The following is a 27,612-nucleotide window of genomic DNA, read 5'->3' as shown; positions in this document are numbered from 1 at the left end:
TTATTTAAAATACCTATATCTTTTCCTTTTTGAACTAATCCCTTAAGTTGTAATTTAAAAAGCTCAGTTGGGTCACTCTTTAATTTTTTGTATGTTCTATTATCACTCAAATTATTATCTGCTTCTCCCTTATAGTCCTTAATATTCATTAGGACTATACCCCCTCCTTTGTCGGCTGGGCGTATGATAATATCATGATTCTTCTGCATAGTGATAATGGCTTTCTTTTCCTCCTCAGAAATATTGCACATGTATTGCGTTTTTTTGGGGATAGCGAATTTTTCTTATATCCCTAGTTACTTGGTTCATAAAGCTATTTAACGCCGAGGAGTATTCATGTAGGGGATTATATTTTGATTTTGTACGGCATACATATTAGGACATCGTCAGACATCATCCACAACTCCATCCTCCGTCAGGCAAAACTCCATCAGCCCTCAGACATCAGACAAAACTCCGTCCTCCGTCAGGCAAAACTCCATCAGACAAAACTCCGTCCTCCGTCAGACAAAACTCCATCAGCCCTCAGACATCAGACAAAACTCCGTCCTCCGTCACCCAAAACTCCATCAGACCTCAGACATCAGACAAAACTCCGTCCTCCATCAGGCAAAACTCCATCAGACCTCAGACATCAGACAAAACTTCGTCCTCCGTCACCCAAAACTCCATCAGACCTCAGACATCAGACAAAACTCTGTCCTCCGTCACCCAAAACTCCATCAGACCTCAGACATCAGACAAAACTCCGTCCTCCGTCAGGTAAAACTCCATCAGACCTCAGACATCAGCCAAAACTCCGTCCTCCATCAGGCATCAGCCAAAACTCCGTCCTCCCTAACTCAAAATACGCCCTACTACACACACTCTTCACCTGACGGAGCTGCTAGCTGCTGGAGAGGCAAAGGACCTGTGATGACGTCATGACCATGTGACGAGTCACGTGTGTGGGAGGGGTCAGATGTGCACATCAGCTGGTAGAGTGTACAGAACAGTAGCCATCAAATAGAGCTCTGTACTAGAGATGTGTGTAACCTGCATGTAGCAGAGCTGTGTACTGTGTTACAGAGATGTATGTGTAACCTGCATGTAGCAGAGCTGTGTACTGTGTTACAGAGATGTATGTGTAACCTGCAGGTAGCAGATCTGTATGTGTAACCTGCAGGTAGCAGAGCTGTGTACTGTGTAGCAGATCTGTATGTGTAACCTGCAGGTAGCAGAGCTGTGTACTGTGTTACAGAGATGTATGTGTAACCTGCAGGTAGCAGAGCTGTGTACTGTGTAGCAGATCTGTATGTGTAACCTGCAGGTAGCAGAGCTGTGTACTGTGTAGTAGATCTGTATGTGTAACCTGCATGTAGCAGAGCTGTGTACTGTGTTACAGAGATGTATGTGTAACCTGCAGGTAGCAGAGCTGTGTACTGTGTAGCAGATCTGTATGTACAACCTGCAGGTAGCAGAGCTGTGTACTGTGTAGCAGATCTGTATGTGTAACCTGCATGTAGCAGAGCTGTGTACTGTGTTACAAAGATGTATGTGTAACCTGCAGGTAGCAGAGCTGTGTACTGTGTAGCAGATCTGTATGTTTAACCTGCATGTAGCAGAGCTGTGTACTGTGTAGCAGAGCTGTATGTGTAACCTGCATGTAGCACATCTGTGTACTGTGTAGCAGTGCTGTATGTGTAACCTGCATGTAGCAGAGCTGTGTAATGTGTAGCAGAGCTGTATGTGTAACCTGCATGTAGCAGTGCTGTGTACTGTGTAGCAGAGCTGTATGTGTAACCTGCATGTAGCAGAGCTGTGTAATGTGTAGCAGAGCTGTGTAATGTGTAGCAGAGCTGTATGTGTAACCTGCATGTAGCAGTGCTGTGTACTGTGTAGCAGAGCTGTATTTGTAACCTGAATGTAGCAGAGCTGTGTACTGTGTAGCAGAGCTGTATGTGTAATCTGCATGTATCAGAGCTGTGTGCTGTGTAGCGGAGCTGTATGTGTAACCTGCATGTAGCAGGCTGTGTACTGTGTTACAGGGATGTATGTGCAACCTGCATGTAGCAGTGCTGTGTACTGTGTTACAGAGATGTGTGTGTAACCGCATGTAGCAGAGCTTTTTACTGTGTAACAGAGATGTGTGTGTAACCTGGGAACTATAAAAAAGTGTAAAATAAAACATAAAGATTCAGATCACCCCCCTTTTCCCAAAATGAAAATAAAAGAACTAAAAAAATACACATCATGGGTGTCGCAATGTGTAAAAACACCCATTGTATAAAAATATATTCCCCATACGGCAAATGGCAAAACAGAAGAAAAAAAAGAGTCCAAATGTCCGATTCGCTGTTTTTGGTCGCTTAATTTGCTACAAAAATGTAAATAAAAAGTGATCAAAAAGTCTTAAACACCCCAGAATGTGAAAAGTTCAGATTGCCCCGCAAAAAATGAGCCCCCATCCAGCTCCGTACACATAATTACAAAAAAGTTATAGAGCTCAAAATATGACGACAAAAAAAAAAATATCTGATTCTGTAAATCTCCTGTCACTCCGAGTTACTCAGAATTGGTAGCCCTAATTAATAAATACATGCAACATGAATGCATATATGCCGCTTCACACAGATCACAAGTGTTCGGCCTCTTGCACATGAACGTTGTTGGTCCATTCCGTGCATTGGGGACAGCAATTTGCAGTCCCCAATGCACGGGCAACGTGCGTGCAGCAGCCGGGACAGATCCAGACCCATTCAATTTGAATGGGTCCGTGAATATGTTCTACTTTTTTGCTGTGCGGAGGCATGGCCAGAAACACCACGGAAGCACTCTGTAGTGCTTCTGTGGGGATCCGATCCGTGTTTCTGTTCCGTTCAAGTGAATGGGTCGACATCACGGATGCGGGATGCACACGGCTGGTCCACAATTCGACCACAGGCACACAGCGACCATGTGCAAGAGGCCTTACAAAGATGGGATTTAAGGTGCACATCCTCTTGTGCTTCCCATATTCCACAGATTTATATCACACTGCTACTTACAGTTGTGCTGATAAGTTTACATACCCTTGTAGAATTTATGATTTCTTAAAGGGGTATTCTCATCTTCCCTTTTTCATACTTACCTTCCTTGAGCGTGATGTTCACTTCCTGTATTCTTCTCCCGGCCGGGCCGCGCTTGCGCAGAAGACTGAAGATTCTCTCCCGGCCGGGCCGCGCAATGTCCTGAACGCGCACAGCTCCGCGCATGTGCCATGGTGACTTATTCCTGGCCTGTATAGTACAGAGTCGGCGTGCGCATTCGCGGCTCTGTACTATACTGGCCAGGAAGAAGTCATCATGGCGCATGCACAGCGGCATGCGCGTTCAGGACATTGCGCGGCCCAGCCGGGAGAGAATTTTTTGTCTTCTGCGCAAGCGTGGCCCGGCTGGATTCGACAGGAGAGGTGGCCGTGACCAGGGGAGACCAAAGACAACATCAGGTAAGAGGGGACTTATTTTCTAAAAAGGGATGGGAATTGGGTAATAAAATGTATTTAGAAAAATTATCACTGTCAAATCATTAACAGATGTAACAGTGATCATTAAGATGAGAATACCCCTTTAACCATTGTGCAGAGAATATGAATGATACCATGGACACTTCTCTCTCGTTCATGGTTAGTGGTCGGCTGAAGCCATTTATGTCAAACAACGGTGTTTACTCTTTATAAATCATAATCACAACACAAACTCCCCAAATGACCCTGATCAGAAGTTTACACACCCCAGTTCTTAATACCATGTATTGCCCCCTTTAACATCAATGACAGCTTGAAGTCTTTTGTGGTAGTTATGGATGAGGCTCTTTATTTTCTCAGATGGTAAAACTGCCCATTCTTCCTGTTGAAAAAAAAAAGCAATTCCACCACAGTTTTACGTGATTTTTATTTACGACATTCGATGTGCGATAAAACTGACTGGTTACTTTTATTCTACAGGTCAGATCGAATCCGGCGATACCTTATATGTATAGTTTTTCTTGCGTTTTAATAGTGATAAAAAAAAAAATATCCGATTTTTTTTGTCGCCATATTTTGAGCCCCATAACTTTTTTGTAATTATGTGTACAGAGCTGGATGGGGGCTCATTTTTTGCGGGGCAATCTAAACTTTTTACTGATACCATTCTGGGGTGTTTAAGACTTTTTGATCACTTTTTATTTACATTTTTGTAGCAAATGAAGTGACCAAAAACGGCGAATCGGACATTTGGACTCTTTTTTTTTTCTGTTTTGCTGTTTGCCGTATGGGGAATATATTTTTATACAATGGGCGTGTTTTTACACATTGCGAAACCCATGATGTGTCTTTTATTTTAATTTTGGGAAAAGGGGGGTGATCTGAATATTTGTTTTTTTTTTACACTTTTTTATAGTTCCCAGGTTACACACACATCTCTGTAACACAGTACACAGCTCTGCTACATGCGGTTAGACAAACTGCTCTATATACACAGTACACAGCTCTGCTACCTGCAGGTTGCACATACATCCCTGTAACACAGTGCACAGCCTGCTACATGCAGGTTACACATACATTTCTGTAACACAGTACACAGCTCTGCTACATGCAGGTTACACATACAGCTCTGCTACACAGTACACAGCACTTCTACATGCAGGTTACACACACATCTCTGTAACACAGTACACAGCTCTGCTACATGCTGTTACACACACTGCTCTATATACACAGTACACAGCTCTGCTACATGCAGGCTACACACACATCTCTGTAACACAGTACACATATCTGCTACACAGTACACAACACTGCTACCTGCAGGTTGCACATACATCCCTGTAACACAGTACACAGCTCTGCTACATGCAGGTTACACATACAGATCTGCTACACAGTACACAGCTCTGCTACCTGCAGGTTGCACATACATCTCTGTAACACAGTACACAGCTCTGCTACCTGCAGGTTACACATACAGCTCTGCTACACAGTACACAGCACTGCTACATGCAGGTTACACATACAGCTCTGCTACACAGTTCACAGCTCTGCTACATGCAGGTTACACATACAGCTCTGCTACACAGTACACAGCTCTGCTACATGCAGGTTACACATACAGATCTGCTACACAGTACACAGCTCTGCTACCTGCAGGTTACACGTACATCTCTGTAACACAGTACACAGCTCTGCAACATGCAGGTTACACATACATCTCTGTAACACTGTACACAGCTCTGCTACATGCAGGTTACACACACATCTCTAGTACAGAGCTCTATTTGATGGCTACTGTTCTGTACACTCTACCAGCTGCTGTGCACATCTGACCCCTCCCACACACGTGACTCGTCACATGGTCATGACGTCATCACAGGTCCTTTGCCTCTCCAGCAGCTCCGTCAGGTGAAGAGTGTGTGTAGTAGGGCGTATTTTGAGTTAGGGAGGACGGAGTTTTGGCTGATGTCTGATGGAGTTTTGGGTGACGGAGGACGGAGTTTTGTCTGATGTCTGATGGAGTTTTGCCTGACGGAGGATGGAGTTTTGTCTGATGTCTGATGGAGTTTTGGGTGACGGAGGACAGAGTTTTGTCTGAGGTCTGATGGAGTTTTGGGTGACGGAGGACGGAGTTTTGTCTGATGTCTGAGGTCTGATGGAGTTTTGCCTGATGGAGGACGGAGTTTTGGCTGAGGTCTGATGGAGTTTTGGGTGACGGAGGACGGAGTTTTGTCTGATGTCTGAGGTCTGATGGAGTTTTGCCTGATGGAGGACGGAGTTTTGTCTGATGTCTGAGGTCTGATGGAGTTTTGCCTGATGGAGGACAGAGTTTTGTCTGATGTCTGAGGTCTGATGGAGTTTTGGGTGACGGAGGACGGAGTTTTGTCTGATGTCTGAGGGCTGATGGAGTTATGTCTGATGGAGTTTTGCCTGACGGAGGACGGAGTTTTGTCTGATGTCTGAGGGCTGATGGAGTTTTGCCTGACGGAGGATGGAGTTGTGGATGATGTCTGACGATGTCCTAATATGTATGCCGTAATTTTGGCATTTTTGGGTTCTTCTGCTATTTCTTTTTGTTGTTGTTCTTTGTTATATTTATCTTGTTTTGAGGATGTTTGTTTTTTTTGTAGATTTTTTTATAAAATAGTTTTTCAGCGCTAAGCGTCTCATGAACCTTCTAACTCCGAAAAAAGCCTGAAATGTATTCAAATAAACCGTTGGGACAAATTTGAGACCCTTTTTTAATATTTTTGCCTCTCCTGATTACTTAGATTGTATATTTTTTGTCCCCATTCATCATCTATTTCTACTTCCTCCGTTAATTTTTTCTCTTTTTTTTTTGGAGAGTTTTCCCCCTCTGCATCCCCTTTTCTTTTTGCGTTTTTTCGGACCTGAAAAAAATCCTTTTTTACTGTCTTTTTAATACTGTCTCTCCTTTTCTTGCTTATATTTTCAGGATTTTCCCCATTGCTTTCTTCCTCTATTGCTGGTTGTGTGTCTATGACTTCTTCCCTTCTTTTCCCACAGATTTTTCTTTGTACTACTGCTGCGCTGTATGTCTTTTTTCCAGAGCTTCCCACCAAATCAAGTTTTTCTCCTCTCCTTCTGCTGTTGTTACCGCCATGATTCACTTTTTTTGTTATCTTTTCAGTTTTCTCGCTCCTTTTTGTCTTCTATATTTTCAATCATATCCTCATCTTCATTTAATATTTGGTTAAGGGGACTGTACATGTTATTTTCCAGGATATTGGTATTATGTATCTGGGCCTCCGTACTTATTTGGTTAGCTATAGTGGGTGAAATATTGATATCATTATCCTCTGAGTTGTTATATGCAGAAAATGACATTTCCCCAGTATTAGACACTTCTACAGAGAGTTCGTCTATGGTTTCTAATGCACTACAGTCCTCTGGTTTGTCGTTCTCAAATATGTGTGTAGGTAATGAGTCCCTATTAGATTTCCACTTTTTCTTTTCCTTTATTTCCAATTCTTTGTTATATAATCTCATTCTTATGTTATCAACCAAAGGCTGTATATTTGGGTCTTCTTTCCAGGGTCTAATTTTTTCAAATGCCTTTCATATTTCTTTACTCATGGTTGTTAATCTTCCTTTTCTTTTATGGATAATAAAGCCAACAGCCCCTCTTGAGAAATCATGAAACATATGGTCCCATTCTGTGATGGTTTCTCTATCCCCCATGTCTCCTGACAAAGTTTTTTACACTTTCAATCCTCTGGGGATGATGTTCCACTCTAGATATTTTTCCAAAGTCATAATTTCCCATAGGTCTTTTAATTCTGTTGTTAACATATCCTCTAAATCCCGTAAAGTATTTCTAATAAACGGGAAATAAGTATCTAGGTTGTTCTCTTTATTAGATTGTTTTGAAGAATGCGACCCAAAGATAGATTGAACTCTCTGGATCCGTTCTTTTCTGTCCCACCACAGATCCGCCATGATGATGCAGACACGTGTGGTTAAATACTAGCACGTTGCAGTAGCAGCCCGCCTGAAGCTTGCGATATGTAAGGCAGACACGATTTGAATAACGCCTCAAGGGCGCTCCATGGATGTACTAGGTGGTGGCAGCAGTATTGCAGCAGAACCGCAAAGTCCGCCGCATAAAGGAAGGCCCTGTAATAAATATAACAATACTGCGCTCTGGGACTTTAGATATATTAAAATTAATGCAGGGGTATCACAGGTTATTACAATTCAGCACATGGGTATACACTGTATTACAAGTCTTTTATCTGGCTTTGCCAGTATACCTGTAGTGTGGACTCCTGTCTGTATGTTGATCCTCCTGCTTGTACTTCTGTATTTGGTGCGCTGATGCGTCTTCCTGAAAATCGGAGATTGCCGATTGAATGATTGTTGCTCACCGAATCCTCGATGCTGGAGTCCGGGGAATGAGGTGGTTCAGGTCTCGTATGAGTCGGCGTGCAGGTTAGCGTTCAGGTCAGTGTGTAGCTTTGCGTCCCGGCCGGTGACGCGATGCTGCAATCAATAGAGGTTTGGACAAACAACTTTTTTAGCGCTCACTGAGAGAAATAAGTGACGTCACTACCACGGTCATCAATGACCATAGGTGCCAGGTATCTTTACTCCAACATGTTTCGAACAGACGCTGTTCTTCATCAGGGAATGTTACAAGGCTGTTCATGTTCTCTCTATGCGCTTGTTTGTAGTCCAGAGTATTAACCCCTTCTCTGCCATTTTTGGAAGACGCATCAGCGCACCAAATACAGAAGTACAAGCAGGAGGATCAACATACAGACAGGAGTCCACACTACAGGTATACTGGCAAAGCCAGATAAAAGACTTGTAATACAGTGTATACCCATGTGCTGAATTGTAATAACCTGTGATACCCCTGCATTAATTTTAATATATCTAAAGTCCCAGAGCGCAGTATCGTTATATTTATTACAGTGCCTTCCTTTATGCGGCGGACTTTGCGGTTCTGCTGTGATACCGCTGCCACCACCTAGTACACCCACAGAGCGCCCTTGAAGCATTATTCAAATCGAGTCTGGTCTACTTGTCAACCGGGATAGAGAAGAAAGCATTTTTCAAGTCTGTCACGCTGAAACAGACAGCTTCTGCTGAGAAATGTCTCGGCTGTCTCTGTTTACTCACGTGTTGGCTCCTGAACTTTTGTAACTATGTGTGGGGGTCTGTATCTTCCTGATCTCATAGCATCCCGCTGCCTCCTTCTCATATAAATGTTTCTGAAAGTCTTTTATTTTGTCTGAGGTCCATGAGAAAACGCGCTGCTTTACAATCAACATGAGATTGGGAAGGAGAACTAGGCTGTCACTATTTGCGGCCTGCAGTCCCTGGTTGGGAGAGGGAAACTCACACTTAGATTTTCCCCCACCCACAGTAAGAAAATTCACCAAATGACAGAGTGATAATATTACAGTGAGATATGTTCTTACACTTACCACCAGAACAATAGCTCTCACATAAACAGATGAATCTTAACACTCTATGTATGTTATACTCTAAATGTAGGTATGCGTCAAACCAAAGTAGGTCAGTCTCCCTGAGACTGTTCTCTTCCCCTGGTACTAAAAAAATATCTCTGTCGACAGTTAGATAAAGTAAATAGATCTCCTGGAGATCCTTTGGTGTGTCCCTGACACAAACCAACTTACGGATAGATCTCCATGAGACTCTATGCCGTGCATGGCACTCCAAGTGTTGGCCTTATTCATGAAAGTACTCAAAGTACTTATTATAAACTCCCGGAGTCTATTTTTAAGGCTTAACAATGTATCCCGGATACATAATAAAAACTCACGGGTAGAGATGTGGCCAGTGCCCTCGGACCCGGCAATGGACAAAAGGGATGTCTCTCTTACCGGACACGAGGATGGCCTTCTCTATCCCAGACGGAGCCCCCAAACTGAAAGGATTTGGACCTTTCTAGACCTATACGACAACCTTGGTTTGAGACACTGATGTCAGGAGAGATGTTTCTCAGTTGGCAATAATAGACACACACATCACTGAGAAACACTCTAACTTGATTATGCTATAGCTTGGCCTTATATAGGCAGTAGAAAAGTTTGCACAACAACAGCGTTAAACCAATTATAAAAGATAAACATTGGTGCTCACACAGATACTACAGGAACATCCTTTTGTGGTATGTAATACGTCACATATAAGAATATACGCAGTTGTGCCGAATGACCCTGAATGAGACAGAACATTTGTTCTAGTTCTAGGATATTCCCAGAATCTGCCCTGGGACAAATAAGGAAACCTAACTCACAGCGGAGGGATGTGAAACAGTTTGTGGGTGAGATGTTATAACAATTCTGTACATGTAAAAGAATACAAGATGGAGTCACATTTCCCTTCAACCACTTTCACACTAGCGGCAGGACGGATCCGACAGGCAGTTCCCCCTGTCGCATCCGTCCTGTCGCTATTTCGCTGCGCCGGAGGTCCGCCCCTGTCCCCATTATAGTCAATGGGGACAGAGCAGCCGTCCAGCAGCACGGCAAAATAGTGGCAGGACGGATCCGACAAGGTGACCAGCCGGTTGGATCCGTCCTGACGCTAGTGTGAAAGTACCCTTAGGTGATTAAAAAGTGATTGGAACAGAAAATTGTGATTTCACAAATTTCAAGAGCATTAGAAAGTGGATATAGCTAGGAATATAATCTTACCAACAAAATATTGGGTTAACATCAGCATACTCTGTAGGGAGATTAAATATTAAATACAGTCCTTCCTGAAAAATCAGGAGATAGAACAATAAAAGATCAACTGATCAAAAGTGAGGGGGAAATGCAATGTATGCACTATGACAAAAGCAATAAGAACGAATGCCTACATGTGAAAAAAAAAAATTTATAAAGAAAAATAAAAAGTAGCAATATATAGGGAGTACTGGAATAAAATTTAAAGTAATGATAAAGGAACATGTTTACATTATAAGAAATTTGGATTAAGACTCATAAGGGGGGAATTTATAATGATGGAAATATATTAAGTCATTTTGTCTTGAGTCTTTGTTGGCGTACCTTATGCCACATTTATCAAATGTCTCATGTTGCTTGATAAATTTGTCTTAGGCCACTTTCACACTAGAGGCAGGACGGATCCGATGTTCACCCTGTCTGATCTGTCCTGCCGCTATTTCGCCGTGCTGCCGGTCTGCCGCACCATCCCCATTGATTACAATGGGGGGCGGTGGCTAGGCTCCGGCGCAGCACGGTGAAAGGCTGCCGGACTAAAAGTACTGCATGTCCGACTTTTTAATATGGTGGCCTCTCACCGCTAACTGCCGTGCTGCGCCGGAGCTCCGTCCCCGTCCTCATTATAGTCAGATCTTGTCGGATCCGTCCTGCCGCTAGTGTGAAAGTACCCTTATCCTTCCTACCCCACATTCTTCCTGGAGTGAGATTGCAACATTTTTTGAGGCGTTTAAAAAAAAATCTCAATGATACAATTGGACTGAAAATCATTTACCTTAGCTAACAGGCCCAGTTTCCATCCACATTTCAAAACTGGGGCGAGGGATGTAAAAATAAAAAATGTTGCAGGATTGTTGCGCAAGTGAGTGCAAAAAGTTGCAAAAGCCATATTTTGCATCTGTTCTGCAGCCAGAATTCTGGATTGAAGGCATGATAAATCAGGGCCATAAAGTTTCAGCACACTTGGCTTAAAATTTGAAGGAATTGTTTCTATTGAAAAGGACTGGGAGAGATATGTTAAAATAACTGTCACTTTAAGGCTACTTTCACACTAGCCTTCGGGGCTCCGCTTGCGAGTTCCGTTTGAAGGCTCTCACAAGCGGCCCCGAACGCATCCGTACTGCACTAATGCATTCTGAGTTGACGCGGATCCGCTCAGAATGCATCAGTCTGGCACCGTTTGTCCTCCGCTCAGCAGGCGGACACCCGTATGCTGCTTGCAGCGGTCGGATGTCCGCCTGGCCGTGCGGAGGCAAACGGATCCGTCCAGACTTACAATGTAAGTCAATGGGGACGGATCCATTTGAAGTTGACACAATATGGCTCAATTTTCAAACTGATCCGTCTCCCATTGACTTTCAATGTAAAGTCTGGATGGATCCGTCTGAGCAACTTTCACACTTAGAATTTTTTCTAAACTATAATGCAGACGGATCCGTTCTGAACGGATCCCATCGTCTGCATTATAGGAGCGGATCTGTCTGTGCAGACAACAGACGGATCCGCTCTGAACGCAAGTGTGAAAGTAGCCTTATGTGGATACTTTATAATCTATAGAACTTAATATATATAACTTGATCTAAACTTTTTTTTTTTATAGAAAATGCATAGTGTGAACAGGCTCTTTTATATGAGAACAATTATGCACATGACCATGGTTGGCCTGGGAAACACGGTCCGTGTGTCTCCTGGATCTCCCATGCTGACCGCAGTTTCCCTGAACTTAACTGACTGTATCATTGTGTTTTATGATGCAATCAATCCATATCTGATTGTGGATCTCTTAACTCAAAGTTTGGGTTGAGATCCCCGATCAGATACAAACTGACTGTCATAAATTACTATGCTTCAGATTATGGTACGGGAATAGTATATATCGTATACACTATGCACAAGCTAGGACACAGCTCTGCCCTTAGCATACTGATGTCTAGCCATTTAAATCAAGGAGATGGGACAGTGTGCAGAGTCTTACATTAACAGTGCTCCAGCTACCAGCTCCAGCCTATGAATACAAACACAGATATCTCTGCAGCTGTTTAGAATACAGACAAAATAAAGTTATTGTTTTAATCGGCATGGTGAGCCCTACCAGTCTGTGTGTCTGGTCTAATAGGGCTGATCATTCTGTCAGAGCTTATTTAACCAACACAGATGATCCTGCCAAGTTTCGGCAATGTAACATTTTCAAAACCTGTAAAAAATAAAATCTGATTTTCTTACTACAAATTTACGTAGAATATATCTGTTTCTCTTAAGTGAGCATTCACACATGCGTATCTGTTTTGCGCTCAGCAGATCTCAGTTATGGGTTTTAGATATAAACATATAGTGATAAAACATAAAAATAAAAACAATACAAATTTGGTATGCCATAACCTACCCACAGAATAAAATTACCATATCAAATATACCACATGTAGGACCCCATAAATAATAAACATAAAAAGCACTGACAGTTTTTTCACACTTCACCTCCCAAAAAAAAGTACGGTCGCTCACACAGCTACATTGGTGAAAAAATGTTATGGATGCTAGTATATAGTGTTGCAAAATATAATTTATTTTTAACACATAACTGAATTTATGCTGAAAAAGTAGTAAAACATAAAAAAAAAAAATAATTGGTATCACCATAACTGTATGAACCCACAGAATAACATTATCATATATATATATATATATATATATATATATACTGCATGAGGAACTCTATAAAAAAAATTACAATAAAAAAGTGATAGATTTTTGCACATTTCACCTCCCCAAAATATGTCCCTTTAAAACTATTTCCACAAATTCTGTTCGAAAATGCAGATGCTGCTCCTTTCTTTTTTAACTCTGCCGCCTGCCCATACAGCAGTTTATGACTACGTATGAGGGGTGCTTTCTCTCCTGTTACTCCTTGTGAAAATGAAAAATTTAAGACTAAAGCAACATTTTTTTGTAAAAATTTAATTTTTCATTTTCACAGCCAAGTATTTCTGAAATCTATGAAACGCTTGTTGGGCCATAGCGCTTACTCTGCCTCTCCATACTTTGAGTGGTGTAGTTTACAAAATGGGTTATTTTTTGTGGGTTTCCTTTTTAGGGTATGTCAGGGTCCCTTCATATGTGATGTGGCTCCCGAAAACTATTCCAGCAAAATTTTCCCTCTAAAAACTATATGGCGCTCCCTGCCTTCTGAGTACTGCCGTGTGCACATCAAGAGGTTTACGATCACATATGGGGGGGTTTCTGTAAACTGCATAATCACGGTAATAGATACTAAGGTTCATTTTGCTGTTACCCCTTGCTATGTTACAGGAAAAATTTATTAAAATAAAAAATCTGCATAAAAGAAAATGAAACTCTTAAACTTCACCTTCATTTTGCGTTAATTTCTATGGAACACCCAAAGGGTTAACAAAGTTTGTAAAATCAGTTTTGAATAACTTGAGGGGTGTAGTTTCTAAAACAGGGTTATTTATGGGTGGTTTATATTATGTAAGGCCCTCAAAATGACTTCAGAAATGAATTGGTCCTCAAAAATCTCAGTTTTGAAAATCTTATAGAAAATTTGAAAAATTACTTCTAAAATGCTAAGCCTTCTAAAATTGCTATTTTTTAAATAATGTATAACATATCAACTCAATTTTACCACTAACATGAAATAAAATGTGCCACAAAAAAACATTCTCAGAAATGCTTGGATAAGTAAAAGCATTCCAAAGTTATTACCACATAAAGTGACATGTCATTTTTGCAAAATGATGCTCGGTCACAAAGGTAAAAAAATTGTTTGCTCCTGAAGGGGTTAAACACTCCTCCAACCTTCTAGCCATCTTCTACCCCTTTACAGCTGCACCTTCCCCATTGAGGTGCAGCCCATCTCTACGATAGAACCTGTTGCCGAGAGAGACGTCGGCCCAGTTCTCCAGGAACCCAAACCCCTCCTTCCTACAGTAGTTCTTGAGCCATTTGTTAACCTCCCTAATGTCCCGCTGCTTTTCTGGTGTTGCTCGTGGTACAGGTAGTATTTCGTAAAGCGCTACCTTTGAGGTCCTTGCCGTGAGCTTGTGACCTAAATCCCTAAAATCATTTTTAAGGTTGCTCTACCTACCTCTAACTTTGTCATTGATTCCAGTGTAAACCATGACTACTAGATCTTCGCCAGGCCCTCTCTTTCTTCTGTACCCCTAATAATTTAGTCTCCCACTACCAGCACCTGTCTGGCCTGCCCTGCTCTCCCGGTCCTCAGCTTACTAAAGCTGACATTCCCCTGACTGGCAGAGGAAGTGTCTTTCTGCAGCTATACCTGAACTGACATCCCCCTATCTGCCAACCTTGCAAACTTGTTGGAGTGTGTCAGATCCGGGCTAGCCTCCCTGGCACACTAACCTCCAACCCACTCTCTAACTGTTATCCAGCTACTTACCTCACTTTCCTGAGCCTCCATGCAACCACCCTCCCTGTATCTACCGCATATATAGTTTTGCTCAGTGAGCAACAAACTTTTCTAAATTGCCAGTGCTTCTCAGTGTCAACTCACTCCAGTGTGTGATTCCAAATGCCAATTTGCTCACATTTTTAACAAAGATATGCACCCTCAAACTTTTGGGGGTCTGATCTCTCTACAAGGCCTTACAATACATCCTGTAATACACTGACAGAGTGCCTATTAGACTCAACCAGGGCACTTCCGTAGCTAAAAGGCCTCGATGCCCGTAAAAGGCATTGGACTGCGTTGTCAGCCATCGGGTCCCAGTATGTGCAGCACAGGGACCCGATGAGGTCAGAGGCGGAGCCCCATCCCTCTGCAAACCCTGTACATGCCATGGTCAGCCTTGACCACGGCATAGAAGGAGTTAATTTACCGACATTGGTATTTCCACCGATGCTAGCAGATGCAGCAGGGGCGTGGCTGACAGCATCAGCTGAGCCCCTGACACTGATCGAGCAGGCGCAGTTTCTGTACCTGCCTGATCAGAGCGCTGTCAGGAAGTAATTTCCCGCTGCGCTGTACATGTACGGCATATTTTGAGAAGGGGTTAAACGAGGAGGGAAAGATAGCAGAAAGACTAGAAAGGTTAATGGGTTTATGCAGGGCCTGCTTATTTTACGATTAATGTCATGGCTGTCCATGGGCTGTTTCTAGTATTGCAGCTCTTGCCCTTTCAAGTGAAGGGAACAGGACTGCAAAGCCACATACATTGGATAGATGTTGCACTGTTTCTGAAAAAACAGCAGAGCCTTTTCTCTATTCATGGACAGCCCCTTTCAGTAATTGTTTGGTGGCCATGCCAGCAGCAGAGGGACTGGATGAGGTATGAAGGAATAGGATCACTAAAGCTGTTATTGCAGTTGACCGGGAAGAAGGGTGGTGGCTGCCTCTTCTATTATTGGGTCAAAGACTGACAGTGAAGAAGATGAACTGCATGAGGGAAGGAAATCAATGGTATTTGGAACCTGGGAGATAGTTTCATGCTGGATTTTGCTATTATTTACTTTAAAATAAGTGGCCAGGTCTTAAAGTTTATGTACACCTTTTGGTGCATTTTTTTGGGGGGAATTGCATTTTACAAATTTTTTTCATTTTGACTTTATTAAAAAATATTGAGCCATTCTGTTTGTCTAGCTGTGTGAATCGTACTTTCACTTTGAGCCAGTCATCTAATAAACCTTTTCTGTAAATTTCTAAAAGGTCAACAACTTATTTAATTCATATTCTGCTATTAGTGAAACTCAGCCCTGTACAAGGGCTCCACATTTTTTTTAATAAAGACCAATTCAAATAATAACTTTTGCTCAAAATGAGTACAAACAATAATAAATAAAGCCCCCAAAGTTGTACATATCCTTTAACCCCTTAAGGACACAGGGCGTACAGGTACGCCCTTGTGCCCTGGTACTTAAGGACACAGGGCGTACATGTACGCCCTGTGCATTTTCGATCACTGCCGTGCGGCTGGCAGTGATCGGAACCCGGTGCCTGCTCAAATCATTGAGCAGACACCTAGGCTAAATGCGCGGGGGGGTCCCGTGACCCCCCCATGTCAGCGATCGCGGCAAACCGCAGGTCAATTCAGACCTGCGGTTTGCTGCGCTTTTTGCAGTTTCTGATCCCCGCGGTCCCTGACCGCGGGGATCAGAAACTTTAGTGTACCTCAAATATAGATTTTACCTCCCCCCTGCACCCCTGCATGATTTTTGGCCGGCGGGTGGTGCAGGGGGGGGAGGTGGGGGCGGTGGGGGCGGTGGGGGCGGTGCGGGAGGCGGGCGGTGCGGCAGGCGGGATCGCGATCCCCCGCCCGCCTCCCGCCGAATAATCGTTGGCTTCTAGTGGGTATACCAGGGTGCCAGCACATTGCTGGCACCCTGGTATAAACGGCTGACATCGGTGATGCGATGTCAGCCGTTTAACCCTTTCCATACAGCGGTCCGTACGGACCGCTGTATGGAAAAGGTTAACAGTAAGAGGGAGCTCCCTCCCTCTCCGATCGGGGGGCTGCTGTGCCTTTGCAGTCCCCCGAATGGAGAGGGAGAGAGCTTCCAGGCAGCCCCCCCAAGCCCCGTCCTTACCCTTCCCCGTCTGCGCAGTTCTGGCCACTACTGAGCAGACGGGGAAGGTTCCCATGGCAACAGGACGCCTTCTCAGGCGTCCTGCTGTCCATGGTGCTGAACAGATCTGTGCTGAAAGGCATAGATCTGTTCAGACAAAGTGTAAAATACAGTATAGTACTATATATTGTACTGTATTATGCAGACATCAGACCCACTGGATCTTCAAGAACCAAGTGGGTCTGGGTCAAAAAAAAAGTGAAAAAAGTGAAAAATAAAGTAAAAATCAAAAAACACATTTATCACTGATTAAAAATGAAAAAAATAAAATTCCCTACACATGTTTGGTATCGCCGCGTCCGTAACGACCTGATCTATAAAACGGTAATGTTACTTTACCCGAACGGTGAACGCCATAAAAATTAAAAATTTAAAACTATGATGAAATTGGAATTTTGCCCACCTTACTTCCCAAAAAAGGTAATAAAAGTGATCAAAAAAGTCGCATCTATGCCAAAATTGTAACAATCAAACCGTTATCTCATCCCGCAAAAATCATACCCTACCCAAGATAATCGCCCAAAAACTGAAAAAGTTATGGCTCTTACACTATGGAAACACTAAAACATGATTTCTTTTGTTTCAAAAATGAAATCATTGTGTAAAACTTACATAAATAAAAAAAAAGTATACATATTAGGTATCGCCGCGTCCGTATTCACCGGCTCTATAAAAATATCACATGACCTAACCCCTCAGATGACCACCGTAAAAAAATAAAAATAAAAACGGTGTAAAAAAAGCCATTTTTTGTCATCTTCCGTCACAAAAAGTGTAATAGCAAGCAATCAAAAAGTCATGTGCACCCCAAAATAGTGCCAATCAAACCGTCATCTCATCCCACAAAAAATGAGACCCTACATAAGATAATCGCCCAAAAATTTAAAAAACTATGGCTCTTAGACTATGGAGACACTAAAACATTTTTTTTGTTTTAAAAATGAAATTATTGTGTAAAACGTACATAAATAAAAAGAATTGTATACATATTGGGTATCACCGCGTCCGTGACAACCTGCTCTATAAAATTACCACATGATCTAACCTGTCAGATGAATGGTGTAAATAACAAAAAAAAAAAAAACGGTGCCAAAAAAGCAATTTCTTGTTACCTTGCCGCACAAAAAGTGTAATATAGAGCAACCAAAAATCATATGTACCCTAAACTTGTACCAACAAAACTGCCACCCTATCCCGTAGTTTCTAAAATGTGGTCACTTTTTTGGAGTTTCTACTCTAGGGGTGCATCAGGGGGGCTTCAAATGGGACATGGTGTCAAAAAAACCAGTCCAGCAAAATCTGCCTTCCAAAAACCGTATGGCATTCCTTTCCTTCTGCGCCCTGCCGTGTGCCCGTACAGCAGTTTACGACCACATATGGGGTGTTTCTGTAAACTACAGAATCAGGGCCAGAAATAATGAGTTTTGTTTGGCTGTTAACCCTTGCTTTGTAACTGGAAAAAAAATATTAAAATGGAAAATCTGCCCAAAAAGTGAAATTTTGAAATTGTATCTCTATTTTCTATTAAATCTTGTGCAACACCTAAAGGGTTAACAAAGTTTGTAAAATCAGTTTTGAATACCTTGAGGGGTGTAGTTTCTTAGATGGGGTCACTTTTATGGAGTTTCTACTCTAGGGGTGCATCAGGGGGGCTTCAAATGGGACATGGTGTCAAAAAAACCAGTCCAACAAAATCTGCCTTCCAAAAACCGTATGGCATTCCTTTCCTTCTGCGCCCTGCCGTGTGACCGTACAGCGGTTTACGACCACATATGAGGTGTTTCTGTAAACTACAGAATCAGGGCCAGAAATAATGAGTTTTGTTTGGCTGTTAACCCTTGCTTTGTAACTGGAAAAAAAATATTAAAATGGAAAATCTGCCAAAAAAGTGAAATTTTGAAATTGTATCTCTATTTTCTATTAAATCTTGTGCAACACCTAAAGGGTTAACAAAGTTTGTAAAATCAGTTTTGAATACCTTGAGGGGTGTAGTTTCTTAGATGGGGTCACTTTTATGGAGTTTCCACTCTAGGGGTGCATCAGGGGGCTTCAAATGGGACATGGTGTCAAAAAAACTGTCCAGCAAAACATGCCTTCCAAAAACCAAACGGCACACCTTTCACTCTACGCCCCGCTGTGTGGCCGTACAGTAGTTTACGGCCACATATGGCGTGTTTCTGTAAACGGCAGAGTCAGGGCAATAAAGATACAGTCTTGTTTGGCTGTTAACCCTTGCTTTGTTAGTGGAAAAAATGGGTTAAAATGGAAAATTAGGCAAAAAAATGAAATTCTCAAATTTCATCCCCATTTGCCAATAACTCTTGTGCAACACCTAAAGGGTTAACAAAGTTTGTAAAATCAGTTTTGAATACCTTGAGGGGTGTAGTTTCTTAGATGTGGTCACTTTTATGGAGTTTCTACTCTAGGGGTGCATCAGGGGGCTTCAAATGGGACATGGTGTCAAAAAACCAGTCCAGCAAAATCTGGCTTCCAAAAACCATACGGCGCACCTTTCACTCTACGCCCCGCTGTGTGGCCGTACAGTAGTTTACGGCCACATATGGGGTGTTTCTGTAAACGGCAGAGTCAGGGCAATAAAGATACAGTCTTGTTTGGCTGTTAACCCTTGCTTTGTTAGTGGAAAAAATGGGTTAAAATGGAAAATTAGGCAATAAAATGAAATTCTCAAATTTCATCCCCATTTGCCAATAACTCTTGTGCAACACCTAAAGGGTTAACAAAGTTTGTAAAATCAGTTTTGAATACCTTGAGGGGTGTAGTTTATAGAATGGGGTCATTTTTGGGTGGTTTCTATTATGTAAGCCTCGCAAAGTGACTTCAGAGCTGTAGTGGTCCTTAAAAATTGGGTTTTTGTAAATTTCTGAAAAATTTCAAGATTTGCTTCTAAACTTCTAAGCCTTGTAACATCCCCAAAAAATAAAATATCATTCCCAAAATAATTCAAACATGAAGTAGACATATGGGGAATGTTAAGTCATCACAATTTTTGGGGGTATTACTATGTATTACAGAAGTAGAGAAACTGAAACTTTGAAATTTGCTAATTTTTCCCAATTTTTGGTAAATTTGACTTTTTTTATGCAAAAAAAAATATTTTTTTTAACTTTATTTTACCAGTGTCATGAAGTACAATATGTGACGAAAAAACAATCTCAGAATGGCCTGGATAAGTCAAAGCGTTTTAAAGTTATCAGCACTTAAAGTGACACTGGTCAGATTTTCAAAAAATGGCCTGGTCCTAAGGTGTAAAAAGGCTGTGTCCCTAAGGGGTTAAGCACTTAGTTCTAAGGGCTTGTGGACACGACAATATCCTGCAGATCCGCAAAACAGGGATCCTGGCTGTGTGCATGCCACCTTTTTTTTTTTCAAACTTCTCTAGAAATGTCCTATCTTGGTTCACATAATGGACACGAATATAACATGTCTGTCTTCTTTGCTGGGCAGTGAAACAGGTGCAGATGCGGATGCAAATGGCACATGGTGTGCTTTTCCGTATATATTTTGTGACCATATCGAAATGAACGGGACTGAATATACGGTCGTCTATGAGCCCTAAAGTGTGGTCACTAATCACAGATCTAACGAAAGAATGGAGATAAGAGGGGTACAGTGCTTTGAAAAAAGCATTCATACCCCTTTGACTTTTCCACTTCTTTTTCACATTGCACCCACAAATTTAAATGTATTTTTGGGGATTTTATGTGAAGCAAAACAAAGTAGCAAGTGTGTATGAAGGGGAAAAAATGATGCATGGTTTTAAATAAGAATCTGGAAAGTGTGACATATGTATTCAGCCCCCAGTCAATACTTTGTAGGATTACCTTTCGCTGCAATTACAGCTGTAAGTCTTTTGGGGTATGTTTCTATCAGTTTTGCACATCTACAGGCTGAAATTTCTATCCATTATTCTTTGCAAAAATAGCTCAAGCTCAGTCAGATTGAAGGAAGAGCTTCCGTGAACAGCAATTTTCAAGTCTTGCCGCAGATTCTCAATGGGATTTAGGTCTGCACTTTGACTGGTCCATTCTAACACATGAATATGCTCGAAACCATTCCATTGTAGCTTTGGCTTTGTTTAGGTCATTGTCCTGCTGGAAAGGGAATCTCTGCCCCAATCTTATGCAGCTTCTACGAGGTTTTCGTCCAGGATTGCCCTTTATTTAGTGTCCTATCTTCCCATTTACTCCAACTAGCTTCCCTGTCCCTTCTGAAGAAAAGCATCCCCACTGCATGATGCTGGCACCTTGTTTTACGGTGCAGTGTTAGTTTTCTGCCACACAGGACAAAAAGTTCAACTTTGGTCTCATCTGACCAAAATACTTTCTTCCAAATATTTGCTGTGTTCCTTACATGGCTTGTGGCAAACTGCAAGGCCCCTTTCGCACGAGCGATTATTTCGCACGGGTGCAATGCGTGATGCGAACGCATTGCACCCGCACGGAATCCGGACTGTTTACATGTGCGTTCGTTTTCATGCATCACTTATGCGTTGCGTGAAAATAGCAGCATGTTCTATATTCTGCGATTTTCACGCAGCGCTGGCCCTATAGAAGTAAATGGACCTGTGTGAAAATCGCATCGCATCTGCAAGCAAGTGCAGATGTGATGTGTTTTTCACGGATGGTTTCTCCCATGGTTGCATTAAATCGCATTGCACCCATGCGATAAAAACTGAACAATTGAACTTGAGGCAAAACTGACTCGGTTTGCGAAATAACTCACTTTTCACTGAACACATTCGCAACGCATCCAGACCTAATCCGCACACGCTCGTCTGTAAGGGGCCTAAAGGGACTTCTTATGGCTTGCTTTCAAAAATGGCTTTCGTGACAATCCTTTTTTTTTGTTCTAACCAAACTCTGCTTTACACTTCCCCACAACGTTATCCCTGACCTGTCTGGTGTGCTTATTGATATTTTATGATGCTGTTTGATCACTGATGTTCTCTAACAAACCTCTGAGGCCTTCACAGAACAGCTGTAGTTATACTAAGAATAAATTACACATAGGACTCTGGACTCTCTTCACTAATTAGGTGATTCTTGAAGGCAATTAATCACACTGTATTTTATTTAGAGGTATCAGAATACAGGGGGCTGAATACAAATGCACACCACACTTCACATTTTGATTTATTTAAAATTTTGAAACCCATGTATTCTTTTTACTTCACACAAACTGTACTTGCTACCTTTGTGTTGGCCCATCTCATAAAATACTAATAAAATACATTTACCTTTGTAGGTGTACTGTACAAAAAAAAAATGAACACTTTTTCAAGGCATTGTATTTGTCAGACTGGCTTTCTGGCTGCTTAGCCTCCAGCCCCCATCTTTTCTGTCTTAAAATTTCCTCTATGCTGATTTATGTCCAAATCAAAATTCAGCTCTCTGATCGTTTGGGTTGTCTGTGGCATCATTAAAGCATACTATCTTTATTTTCAGGCCACAGATTCTCAGAATGAAATTCTTTCTGCTTTTGATGTTCCAATTTTTACAGAAGAGTTCTTGGACCATAACAAAGGTGACTATTTAATTATTCCTTTAATTTTTTTTTTTTTTACTAATCTGCAGGTTGAATATTTAAAAGTCACTACATCTCCAGAAATCTTGAGAACTTATGTAATACATTTTTATTGCACATTATCAGTCAAATATGTGTCTACACCTGAAACAACTGAACTTAACCCCTTCCCGACACTTGACGCAAGTGACTTCCCGCATTTGGACGTACTATTACGTCATGGTGATTGGGTGGGCACCTGAGCGGTGCGCGCCCGATCACTGCAGGGTCCTGGCAATCCCTGATAGTCGGGCCCCTGCTGTATCCCCTTGCATCGCTGTAAAAGCTGATGCCGGCAGATTAACCCCTTCTATGCTGCAGTCAGCACGGACCCTGGCATAGAAGAGGTTTGTGGCGGGTGAGGGAGCCTATCGGGTCCCCACGCTGCTGTGGTAGGGACCCGATGGGTGACAAGGCAGCCCGATGCCGTGCAGAGGCTACCCAATGCCTTGGGACCTGCCTTCTACGGTGGCCGAGGAGATCCAGCCCCAGGCTGGGTCTCCTAGGCAACCTGTTGGTGTATTGCAGATGTATCAGACCCCCAAAAGTTGAAGTCCCAGAGTCGAACAGAAATAAAGTTTTAAAAAAAAGGGGTTTTAATTAAAAAAAAGTTTAAAGTAAAAAAAAAAACAGTCACCTCATCCCACAAAAAATGCACTCTTACATAAGACAATCGCCCAAAAAATAAAAGATAAAACTATAGCTGTCAGAATATGGAGACACTAAGGCTGGCTTCACACCTGAGCGTTTTACAGCGTGCTCCTACGCGCTATAAAATGCTCAACAGGCAAGAACCAATGCTTCCCTATGGGCATGGTTCTCACCTGAGCGTTTTACAGCGCGTACAAACGAGCTGTAAAACGCCCTACACCCCAAGAAGTACAGGAGCTTCTTTGGGGCGTATTGTCACGCGTTCTCGCCCATAGACTTCAGCGGGAACGCGCGACAATGGCAGTTTCTTGTTTGCTAATTTAAAAACGCGCGTACATACGCGCCGCTTTGTGTGTAAAAAGTATTTTACTACTGCCTGAAACAAGATCTCTCCTGTTGATAAAATGGCCAGCCTCTGTACTCACTTTTATGAATGCACTGCAGCGAGCTGGCCGGCCGGCGCGTGACTGACGTCACTTAGTAACGCTCATCCTTCCTGAATTAGGAGCGTTACTAAGTGACGTCAGTGAGCTGGCCGGCCGGCCAGCTCACTGACACTCGCTGCAGTGCATTCATAGTGAAAGTGAGTACAGAGGCTGGCCATTTTATCAATAGGAGAGAGCTTGTTTAATACAGTAGTAAAATACTTTACACACAAAGCCAGTTATGTGCGCAGTTTAGGACACATGAGGGGACACATAGGGCCATGAGGGGGACCAGCATAAGATACCCCCCTCATGGCCCTATGTGTTATAGCACACATCCCCTATAACAGTACCATCCACAGATCCACCCCATAACAGCGTCATCCACAGGTCCCCCATAACACTGTCCTCCACAGATCCCCCATAACAGTGTCCTCCACAGATCCCCCATAACAGTGTCCTCCACAGATCCCCCATAACAGTGTCCTCCACAGATCCCCCATAACAGTGTCCTCCACAGATCCCCTATAACAGTGTCCTCCACAGATCCCCATAACAGTGTCCTCCACAGATTACCTATAACAGTGTCCTCCACAGATCCCCCATAACAGTGTCCTCCACAGATCCCCCATAACAGTGTCCTCCACAGATCCCCCATAACAGTGTCCTCCACAGATCCCCCATAACAGTGTCCTCCACAGATCCCCCATAACAGTGTCCTCCACAGATCCCCCATAACAGTGTCCTCCACAGATCCCCCATAACAGTGTCCTCCACAGATCCCCCATAACAGTGTCCTCCACAGATCCCCCATAACAGTGTCCTCCACAGATCCCCCATAACAGTGTCCTCCACAGATCCCCCATAACAGTGTCCTCCACAGATCCCCCATAACAGTGTCCTCCACAGATCCCCCATAACAGTGTCCTCCACAGATCCCCCATAACAGTGTCCTCCACAGATCCCCCATAACAGTGTCCTCCACAGATCCCCCATAACAGTGTCCTCCACAGATCCCCCATAACAGTGTCCTCCACAGATCCCCCATAACAGTGTCCTCCACAGATCCCCCATAACAGTGTCCTCCACAGATCCCCCATAACAGTGTCCTCCACAGATCCCCCATAACAGTGTCCTCCACAGATCCCCCATAACAGTGTCCTCCACAGATCCCCCATAACAGTGTCCTCCACAGATCCCCCATAACAGTGTCCTCCACAGATCCCCCATAACAGTGTCCTCCACAGATCCCCCATAACAGTGTCCTCCACAGATCCCCCATAACAGTGTCCTCCACAGATCCCCCATAACAGTGTCCTCCACAGATCCCCCATAACAGTGTCCTCCACAGATCCCCCATAACAGTGTCCTCCACAGATCCCCCATAACAGTGTCCTCCACAGATCCCCCATAACAGTGTCCTCCACAGATCCCCCATAACAGTGTCCTCCACAGATCCCCCATAACAGTGTCCTCCACAGATCCCCCATAACAGTGTCCTCCACAGATCCCCCATAACAGTGTCCTCCACAGATCCCCCATAACAGTGTCCTCCACAGATCCCCCATAACAGTGTCCTCCACAGATCCCCCATAACAGTGTCCTCCACAGATCCCCCATAACAGTGTCCTCCACAGATCCCCCATAACAGTGTCCTCCACAGATCCCCCATAACAGTGTCCTCCACAGATCCCAGAGTTTTTCATTGAATGCCTCTGTTGTCAATCACAAAAATGCGCGTATTACGAGCGTTTCCTAAATTTAAAAACGCCTGTAAAATACGCATACCGAATACTCTCAGGTGTGAACCAAGCCTAAACCAACATTTTTTTGTTTCAAAAATGCTATTATTGTATTAAAGTTAAATAAATAAATAAAAAGTTAAGATATTAGGTATCGCCGCATTTGTATCAACCTGCTCTATAAAAATATTGCAAATAAAAATATCGTAAAAAAAAAAGCAATTTTTTGTCAACTAACATCACATAAAGTTCAACACCAGAATCCCTAAAATAGTACCAATCAAACAGTCAACTCATCCCGCAAAAAATGAGACTCTACCTAAGGTCAAAAAATAAAAAAAGCTGAATTACTTCATCAATAAACATATATTTTTCAAAAAAATAAAAAAAAGCTATGGCTCTCAGATTATGGAGACACTAAAACATCATTTTTTCCATATCATCACCATGACAGCCACAAGGAAAAGTTAACATGTCCCACCCCCACCATACACCAGTGTTTCCTGTCCCTACGGAGGCCGGGGCAGAGAAAGGTGAAGAAAGAAGTTGGCGTTTATTGATGTGGATCTCCCGGTGAGGAGAAGGGTGCTGTGGCACTTATCTTGAACCACAGGACATGGGGTGCTCCCTGCTTGCCGGTGGTCTAGTACCAACGCTGGGCAGGGGAGAGACGGGAGGGCTCTCTCTGGTTGATCTGGAGCCTGCTCCCAGGGTAGCGTCCTATTCCTTTGCCCTGGTGGCTTAAAGAGCGCCCTGGTGGAAAGAGTGCCCGGCGCATTAGTGTATTGAATGACGTCACTTCCGGCACTTCCGGTGTGTTCAGGAAGTGACGTAGGAGGCAGTCGACGCGCAGTGTTTCAAATGCCAGCCAGCAAAATGAAATGCTGCCTGTGACTGATTTGAGGTCTGGTGTTCAGAGATGTCAGGCCCGGAACTACAATCGCCCAGAACCACAATCGCCCATGCTCCTACTCAGCCTCCTGTAAGGTCCCTGTGGGGATTGTTCTTTTTCTATGGCACTCATTTGGGGTTGGGGTTCACACTTCATATTTGTCAGGGTCCCCTCTGATTATTGCGCACAGCAGTGGTGCACCTATTTCGCAATACATATGTCCATCTGTCTAAATTTTTGGGTCTGTTCTCGCCTCATAGGTATCTAAGAAGGCGGTTTAGTACCAACGCTGGGCAGGGGAAAGATGGGAGAGCTGATCTGGAGCCTGCTTCCTGGGTAGCGTCCTCTTCTTGGCCCTGGTGGCTTAAGCTGGAAAGAGCGCCCGGCGCATTAGTGTATTGGATGGCATCACTTCTGGTGCATCCAGGAAGTGACGTAGAAGGCGGGCAACCTGCAGTGTTTCAGATGCTGGCTGGCAAAACGAGGAGCTGCGTGTGACTGATGTGATGTCTGGTGTTAAGAGATATCAGGCCCGGAACTACAATCGTCCAGAGAAGCCTGATGCTCCTACTCAGCCTCCTGTAAGTTCCCTGTGGGGATTGTTCTTTTTCTATGGCACTTATTTGGGGTTGGAGTTCATCCTTCAAATTATTCAGGGTCCCCTCTGATTATTGCGCACAGCGGTGGTGCACCTATTTCACAATGCGTATGTCCATCCGGCTCAGAAAAAAAACAAAAAAAACACGCTGCAACCTCAATAGCGAGGTCTATGTATCTCTGGCTGAACGAACTAAAATCCTATTTGAGGAACACGACACCTGGGGAGGAGATAATAAATTCTATCCCCCTACTTAAATCTGCAACAGCCTTTTCAGCCAAGGATGCAGGTCTTTCTAATGCGGCACATCGTGCCCTTTGGATGAAATCCTGGTCCGGGGACAAAACTTCAAAAATGAAATTATGTTCTATCCCTTTTTCAGGTCAATACGTTTTCGGGCCAGACAGGATACTTGAAAAGGCTTCTGATAAAAAGAAGCAAGGATAGAACTTCTAGGAGGGAAGTGCCCTTTCGTTCCTTTCAGGGACAAGAGAGATCCTACAGAGGGAAAGCAAAGTCAGGTCGCTGGAGTTACCCAAAATGAGGTAAAAGGAAAGGGTATCTCCTTAACCCACAGAGTAAACCCAGCAATACACAATGTGTCACGGAAGGTGTACAGGAAACAAGACACTGCAAAACTAAGGAACAAAAGGGAGACCCCTGCATAAGACCTGGCACTCTCCCTGACTCTACTCTATTGTGAACTATGCCCTTTAATGATTTCTGAGAAAGTGGAGCAGAATCAATAGCAAAAACAGGAATATCCTTTCCCAAAGTGCATACCTGGAAACCATGAGTTATCGCGAAATGATTATCAATGAGATTGACAGCTGCTCCACTATCTACAAAAATCTCACAAAAATGTTCTTGCTCTCTAGTGCCACCCTGGCAGGCAGGACAAAACGGGAACTA

General features: G+C 43.1%; 1 protein-coding gene across 2 annotated transcripts in view; it reads left to right on the top strand.

Annotated features, from left to right (window-relative positions):
- Positions 1-27,612, top strand: part of HMG20B (high mobility group 20B) — a 448,306-nt gene that overhangs the window by 211,360 nt on the left and 209,334 nt on the right. For both annotated transcript variants that reach the window (XM_044306263.1, XM_044306272.1), the window contains one exon: positions 22,275-22,353. In XM_044306263.1, the coding sequence (XP_044162198.1) occupies positions 22,275-22,353 (79 nt within the window). The remainder of the gene's footprint in view (positions 1-22,274; positions 22,354-27,612) is intronic.

Source organism: Bufo gargarizans, chromosome 1, assembly GCF_014858855.1.
Source record: "Bufo gargarizans isolate SCDJY-AF-19 chromosome 1, ASM1485885v1, whole genome shotgun sequence".
NCBI classification, from domain to species: Eukaryota; Metazoa; Chordata; class Amphibia; order Anura; family Bufonidae; genus Bufo; species Bufo gargarizans.
The sequence above is the reverse complement of the archived record's forward strand: the minus strand, read 5'-3'. Positions and strand labels throughout refer to the sequence as shown.